Here is a 7,624-nt window from a genome sequence, read left to right on the forward strand (position 1 = left end):
TCCCCTCCACCATGATCGTTGGTAAAATGTAAAATAATATAATAATCCCAACATATCAATCGAAAGTTGTGGCAGATCAGCTAGTATACAGATGAACCTAGTTATTTTGGCCATGGTCGGTAATAAATGTTGTTTACTCAAGAAGGATTGAAGTTCATCTAGGACCTGTAAAACAGTACACATTATTATTTCTATTTTGTGGGTGGTAAGACTGGAAGTGGGCATACTAATGCATGCACATCTGTCAGCTTGTAGAAAATATCCACTATGATAGGTCTCCAATTTTCTGTACATCTAGGAATACTAGGTTCGTTTTGTTGATTTTGCTGTTATCCATGTCAATTAAATATATTGTTTATCTATTGAGGTGTTAGTGGTACGTTGAGGTTTGTATTTTTTTATTTACAAAAATTGTGGGTAATTTTACGGTTTTCTGTCTTCTTTCAATCGATCTATAGCTACCTATAGCTAGCAATCAACCTGTGTCTGGTGACACTAATTATATACCTCACTGGAGGGAAACAACCACCTTCATCTCTGATTTAGAATTCCAACAAGAAAAAGAAATTATTCAATTCAAGATATTTTATTGTTTCAAAACACTGAGATTAGACAACAGGCATAGGCCTATATGTCTTCTCCCAAAAAGAAATCAGATACTGGTGCTCCACAGAGGTAATACCTAGTCAAATGTTTTGAAAGAGTTTGGTATTAATAGATTCAGAGATTAAATTTAGATAACTTAAGAGTGTTGAACAGTACTTAGTATGATTCTGTATCTTCATTTTTTTTAGAGATGAAAGGACAAAAGCTGAGGAAACAAAACAGTTTACATGCTACAGTGCCATACAGAGAAACACACATATTTAATAAGCATAGATGTTTTTTTCAATAGGACAAAAAAATCTTCTGATTTCAATCTTCGTGCAAGAAAACCGTGATTTCAAAACCTCTAGATTTAGGTGCTTGCAACTGCCATGCTGTTCTCATATAATTTGAATTACTGTATTTCATCAATTAAGGACAGATGGACTCTAGACCTCATCCTCATACAAGATAAGTGCTATCACTTATTTACGCATGAAAAAAGATACAGAAAAGTTCTACAACATGTGTCTAACACATTGATGTCTACAACATTGAACTAAAATAAGCAAGGATAATTTTGGGACAGGAAAAACATGAGCCAATTTAGGCTCAATTAAAAACAAGCCATGCAGATTGACATGTCTTGCCTGTGCCCTGCTTTGACCATCAATGCACATATTGGTGACTAATTATCAAAACTTTGGTTATAACTTTTGTAGGCATTCAACATGGGCTTTGAATACATAAAACTACTTTAAACTAATATTAAATTTAAGATAGAATATAGCACATCACTGCATGACATGGTCTCTAGCTGGATTACTAGATTATAATACAGTTATGAAATAACACTTCAATGAGATGACACTTTTAAACTGGTGGAAATGCCCCTTGAGTGGCCCTTTGATTTATGATACATCATATGACCCCAGCTACTTCATAAATGAAAAACCCCAAATATATATATTATAACAAAATCTGTAACACGACTGCTCATGATCTGTCAAATCAGTCTTTGCGAATCCAGTGCGAATACATATGAATTGATCAATTCCAGAATGTTTTATGCATAAGCTTTAATGTATGTATCTAGAAAAAAGTCTTTCTAAAATGTTCAATACACAACAAAATATTAGCAATGATGGATAAATTTTACAATAGCAAATCAAAATGTCGTATTCTCTTTCATTATACTTTGAACGTGTATGACATCAAGACTAGCAATATACTATTTTAAATGAGAAGAAATATAAATTTATCTCCACCCTACATGCAATGTACACACCACACCGGTCATGTTTTGATGCAATACATACCTTCAGCAATGACATCTTCAACTGTACAGCTAAATCTTCCAACATTGAAGACTTTCCCAATATGAGGGTTCTGTTGTCCAGTGTCTATCTTCGAGAATAGTTTCTTCATCGTGTCGGTTTAGTGTCTACTTTCACTATATAGGAATGTCAGTAGTGTCGAATGTGAAGGATATGAAGTAGGCGGATTTTCCCTGAAATAATTTCATGTGGTCAGGGTCGACCCTATTTTCCTGAATTATGTCTTGACCATTACTTCCGCACGACAAGCATAGCTACTGTAAACGCAGACAATAGTGGACTACTACAGATCCGCGATTCAGTGCATTGAAGAAGGTGACAGTGACATTATCGATGAATCAGAAGGTGTCATCGAGCACCTGCTACCAAAATATGGTGGAAATCTCGCCTCATAAGTAAATCACGTGACTAAAGCTACAAACAATTAACATCTAAAACTGCTTTTATATACATATCACGCCATCAAATTTTGTTCACTACACGCCTCTTGTAATCTTTAGCATCATACACAAAGTAAGATTGAGAGATAACTTTTAAATACATCGTTTTGGAATCTACTTCCGGCAAAATCTTCGCAAATTCTCGCGAGAGCATCATTTATTGACAATATGGAGGACAACGCGGGAGATAAAACCTCAGAGCCGGAAAAAAACGAAAATTCATATCAACAGAGGTCGGCATCAATACATAAGTCTTCACACTTAATATTTCTTCACCGCTTATTTTCATTTTATGTTAATTTTTGATCTTCTGATGATAGATATTAGATATTTGGAGGGTCGCATCCTGACTGTACTGTAGACGTTTGTGTGTTGCAGCAGCTGACGGCTCATTTATCAACAACAAAAATGCGTTTATAGATCATCATAAATAAAGATCATGTTTTATTCTGATTTTTTGAAGTATATTTATGAAGCGGTGAAAATCACACCCGGTTCGAAAAATAGCATCGCAGATAAACATAAACATACATGCAGTAGTGTATAATAGTAGTTACCTCCCTTCTTAAATGCTTACAGTATAGCACTTTTATTTAGGACTCTTTTTGTTTATGCAAAACAACAGGGTTGTTTTCTTTTAAATCTATCATTTTTAGGTATGTTCAAATGTTGTTCTGTTTAATAAGCTTTATCGGTTAATCTTATAAAGTTTAACTGACATGTTTTATTTAGATTTAGAAATAATTTATTTGTTTTTGAGAATGCTGTTTTGTTATTTATCAGGCTCAGTTGTAAACATCAGGTTAAAGTTAAAATCTTTCCAGTTTTCATAGGAAACAACTGTGTTTAAACCATTTGAACAAGTCTACTCATTCAGCAATTGTTTCCTTGTCCTTTTCTATAGTAAGAAGATCAAACCAAATATAGTCTTGTTTGTTGACAACCTCTGTGATTTAGCTAATGTAATGTTCAAACATTTACAATTATCACCATCATTGTAACCCATGGCTGACCGCAGTGTGTTCTCACAGATCAACTTAAAAATATTTTCTTTGAACATTTCAGTATTTCGATCGGTATTAATATGGATGTAGATCTATGTAGAAACTATTAAACAATGATTGCTGAATGACACTTTTTTAATATACAATTTATATATTTTAGAATGGATAGTGATATGGATACCACCAACAGTGATGCTCCTGTTCAAACAAATTCAGCTAACACAGATTCTCAAGACATGGTAGATCAAGGTAATTTAAATGAAGAGAACTGTTCAGTTCAAATGAGGTGAATTTTCACCTAACCTATGTGTAACAGAGCGCATGATTAATTAAATTTAAATCACTGCCTCCGCTATGGATCGAACCCGGGACCTCTGGCTTACTAGTCTTACGCTCAACCGATCAAGCTAAAGAGAGTTCTCCCTAGCCGAGCGATATATTGCGGCTAGTATTTAACAGGGTTACATATGTAAAAATTATTTAACAATTTATATTTATCAGACGTTATGCCAAGATCTGTTTGAATCAACTGAATTTGTTTTTCATTTTGTACAATTTGCTACATATCATATTGTATCATTTTCAGTAGACTTCATAAAATATAAAAAAACAACCTGATTAGATTTTGGAAAGTTGGTCAGACACTGTGCTGTCCCAGAAATGATGCTAAATCCCAAGAAGGTAGAGCTCCAAACACACTGCATGTATGTGATTCCATGTCAGTACATGTACAGTGTTACAGTAAGATGGGTAACAAGCTTGTACCAGTTTTATTAAAGTTCATGCTCTAAAATTATCCTGTCAGACACCCAAGTCCAAATTTTCGAGCTGGCCAGTTTGACAGTCAAAAATTTTAACAAAGTCCGTTATTTTCCCTAAAATATGGTTACCTAGCATAATTTTTGAGCTTAGAAAAGGGTGGTCAATGATTTTGTTTGGTAGGTGATCAGCTTATACATTTAAACAATATAGGAAAAACTATTTTGGAGGAATGATAAGTGGTCATCTGGTAGAGATGACCGCAGTAGCAGGTTAGACTACCTAATTCAGCTCATTTTACCATAAAGTTAACAGAACATCTCAAAAACCTTTGTTTCATTAATTAGCTTTATTTATTTTACAACAACCATGAAACAAATTATTCAACTTATACTTATCACTCTTGATGTTAGTGACAGGGGGGTCTTAATGTTGGAGAAGCTGGAGTACCCGGAGAAAACCCACTTGGTTGGGCAGGTGACCCCATACCTTTTACGTCTGCCCGGGGAATCAAACCCCAGTGTTATCCACTGCACAAATTTCCATGCTTTTCCAGGTATTACACAAATTCCAGGAGCTGCAACAAAATTGGATTCCGGAGAAACTCCCACTGATGCTTTATCTCTGTGCTATTGGTAAGACATTACTATAGGGATACATAGTAAACAATAGAGATTTTTTCCTGCTGTCAGCAATTTTCCTGTTGACTGCATTCTGTAATCGTGGATGTTTATATAGAAATGAAAAAATAATGTTTATCATCACAGTTATAAACAGTTTTATCAAACAAGTTGGAGGAAAAAGCACAAGGTATCAATCATAAAACTGAGATATTTTGAAAATAAACTTACTTTCGTTTTTGGCAGACTATTAGGGTTATATTGAGCTCAGGAAAAATGAGTTAATGTACATACAAATAGTCATATCACGTACATACAAATAGTCATATCACGAACATGAAGAGAATTTATAAAGCTGACAGACTGTTGATCTAGTTTCATGATTTCTCAGATCACAGATAAAATGTTACTACAAATATTAACATAGGGATTAACACTGACTTTATATTTCAGTGGGAAAGGAAGGAATCTGGGTGCAGTGGAGTTACAGTGTGGATTTTGTTACAAATGGTTTCATTCTGATTGTATTGGCTGCTATATTGGGTATGGAAAACTTCATTGAACACTAATAGTTTGAATATGAGGTACAGTATCTGTGTAAAAGAAAGGTTATGTATGTTATTAGAGATTAAGACTTGTAATAACTCTAGTAAGGCCTTGACATTTATTCATTACAGACTCTGTATCCAATACCAGAATCCAATACAGAGAAAATCAGTATTGTACATGAGAAAATCAGTATCCAGTACAGAGAAAATCAGTATCCAGTACAGAGAAAATCAGTATCAATTACAGAGAAAATCAGTATCCAGTACAGAGAAAATCAGTATCAATTACAGAAAAAATCAGTATCCATTACAGAGAAAATCAGTATCCAGTACAGAAAAAAATCAGTATCCATTACAGAGAAAATCAGTATCCATTACAGAGAAAATCAGTATCTAGTACAGAGAAAATCAGTACCCATTACAGAGAAAATCAGTATCCAGTACATTGAAAATTTGTTTCAGGACATGTATACCTTTCATGACAAATTACCAGTTTTCCTGCAAGCAGTGCAGTCCAAATGGTCTGGAATATTTCAACAGAAAGCAAGCTAGTAAGTTTATTACCATTATGTTCTGATTTTATGTAAGTTTGTAGCATATTTCAAAGTAGAAATTGGAAAGGTATGGAGAACTGTGAGACATGGGTATTAAGGTATGGAGAACTGTGAGACATGGGTATTGAGAGGGAAACAAGTTTGGATTTCGAGGATGTCTACATTATTAACTCAAACCCCTGTGTGAAATATACAGAAGTGTACTCAACATTTAGCTTACCGGGTACTTACCGAACTTACAAACATTTATTGCAGAGTAACTTTGTGGTAAAAGTAATAAGAACTTGCACTGACCTTTATTTTAAAAAATAGTGGATTAAAGCACCAAAGTTTGAAATGTTCCATTCAAAGTCTTTATTGAATTTGACCAAATGCAGGATGCAGGGAATGTTGGTGATTTCAAAAACTAAAATAATTCTCTTTGAATTTTTCTGTGAAAAATAGGTAGAGTAGTCAAGTATTAGATTGGCAGGGTGTTGATATTATGTGGGTGTAGAAAGGTTGCTCCTAGAAGATATTTATATGCATTGTATTTCAAAGATGTTTAAACGTTGTTTTGTTAACCATAAATAATGCTCTCTTTTTAATCAGGTTTTACACAGATTTGTTACACCACTATAGCCAACTTAACCAACCAGGCCAGAAATCGTGGGGAGGAAAAGATGCTGTTCTCAAAAGAAAAGGTTTGAAAAACTAGGACTCTACTTGACCATTAAATTATAGGAACCTTACTTGATTTTGACCAAGAAAAGAATAGGTGCATCGGTAATGCTACCGGCATACTTTGTTGATGTCTTAAAGAAATTTTCAGACCATAGGGAACTGAAGAATGTGTGTCTTTATCAGATTTAATGATTCTTTTCAGTGTTCTACATTCAAGACATTAATTAAAACAACTGACATTCATTAAAATGTATTGTTAAAAACAAATTTCTAATATTGTCAATGGAAATGTATTTTGTAATAGATAATATATAACATAACAGGTACAAGTCGGATAAACAATGGATATATGTATTGTTTCCTTTTTCAGGAAATTATACCATACATTGAAAAGCAGTGGGAAAACTTAACAACCATGGCAAGGAGAATAAAGACAACGTGGCACACAACTGTCACAAAAACCCTGGTAATACATAACCTCAGAATCATTAAATACAACATGGCACACAACTGTCACATTAACCCTGGTAATACATAACCTCAGAATCATTAAATACAACATGGCACACAACTGTCACATTAACCCTGGTAATACATAACCCCAGAATCAATTGATACACAACACAAACACGAGTATTATGTGAATTGACCTACTACACAAATTAATAACCTTGCTTTACAAGCTGATACAATGAACACAAACACTAGTACTGGTTCACTCAGATACATATTTGACACTTCAATTCTGTTTAGAGGTGTCATTGGTTTCAATTTTTGACACTTGTAGTTTACATTTTTAGGTCACCTGAGACAAAGTATCAAGGGACCTATTGCGATCGCCTTTTGTCCATCGTCGTGCGTCCGTAAACAATTTACATTTTCGACTTCTTCTCCAAAACCCCTGAACCAATTTCAATGAAATTTTGCAGGGACCTTCCATGGACAAAGGTCAACAAAAATAGTGGCTGGTTTAGTCCCAAGCCCCCAGGGGCCTGAGGGGCGGGGCCAAAAAGGGTCAAATTGACTAAAATTTCAAAAATCTTCTTCTCCAAAACCCCTGAACCAATTTCAATGAAATTTTGCAGGGACCTTCCATGGACAAAGGTCAACAAAA

At 34.3% G+C, this 7,624-nt stretch overlaps 2 protein-coding genes across 6 annotated transcripts in view; one reads left to right on the forward strand and one right to left on the reverse strand.

Moving 5' to 3' along the window:
- The window catches only part of LOC110450570 (AP2-associated protein kinase 1-like), a 72,688-nt gene extending 70,263 nt beyond the window's left edge, over positions 1 to 2,425 (reverse strand). For 3 of the 4 annotated variants that reach the window (XR_002462988.1, XM_021498169.1, XM_021498166.1), the window contains exon 1: positions 1,905 to 2,425. Coding sequence is in view for 3 of the 4 variants with exons in the window: in XM_021498169.1 (XP_021353844.1) it covers positions 1,905 to 2,013 (109 nt within the window). In the remaining variant the exon portion in view is untranslated. The remainder of the gene's footprint in view (positions 1 to 1,904) is intronic. The other variant, XM_021498168.1, reaches the window with a different exon arrangement.
- A 62-nt stretch (positions 2,426 to 2,487) lies between these two features.
- The window catches only part of LOC110450571 (set1/Ash2 histone methyltransferase complex subunit ASH2-like), a 67,287-nt gene continuing 62,150 nt past the window's right edge, over positions 2,488 to 7,624 (forward strand). The window contains exons 1-7 of one of the 2 annotated variants that reach the window (XM_021498170.1): positions 2,488 to 2,595; positions 3,527 to 3,615; positions 4,682 to 4,760; positions 5,199 to 5,288; positions 5,756 to 5,844; positions 6,439 to 6,530; positions 6,881 to 6,976. In XM_021498170.1, the coding sequence (XP_021353845.1) occupies positions 2,531 to 2,595; positions 3,527 to 3,615; positions 4,682 to 4,760; positions 5,199 to 5,288; positions 5,756 to 5,844; positions 6,439 to 6,530; positions 6,881 to 6,976 (600 nt within the window). In that variant the 5' untranslated portion in view covers positions 2,488 to 2,530. Of the gene's footprint in view, positions 2,596 to 2,752; positions 2,799 to 3,526; positions 3,616 to 4,681; positions 4,761 to 5,198; positions 5,289 to 5,755; positions 5,845 to 6,438; positions 6,531 to 6,880; positions 6,977 to 7,624 lie in introns of those variants that run through there. The other variant, XM_021498171.1, reaches the window with a different exon arrangement.

The sequence above is a fragment of the Mizuhopecten yessoensis genome, unplaced genomic scaffold (genome assembly GCF_002113885.1).
Source record: "Mizuhopecten yessoensis strain PY_sf001 unplaced genomic scaffold, ASM211388v2 scaffold5325, whole genome shotgun sequence".
NCBI classification, from domain to species: Eukaryota; Metazoa; Mollusca; class Bivalvia; order Pectinida; family Pectinidae; genus Mizuhopecten; species Mizuhopecten yessoensis.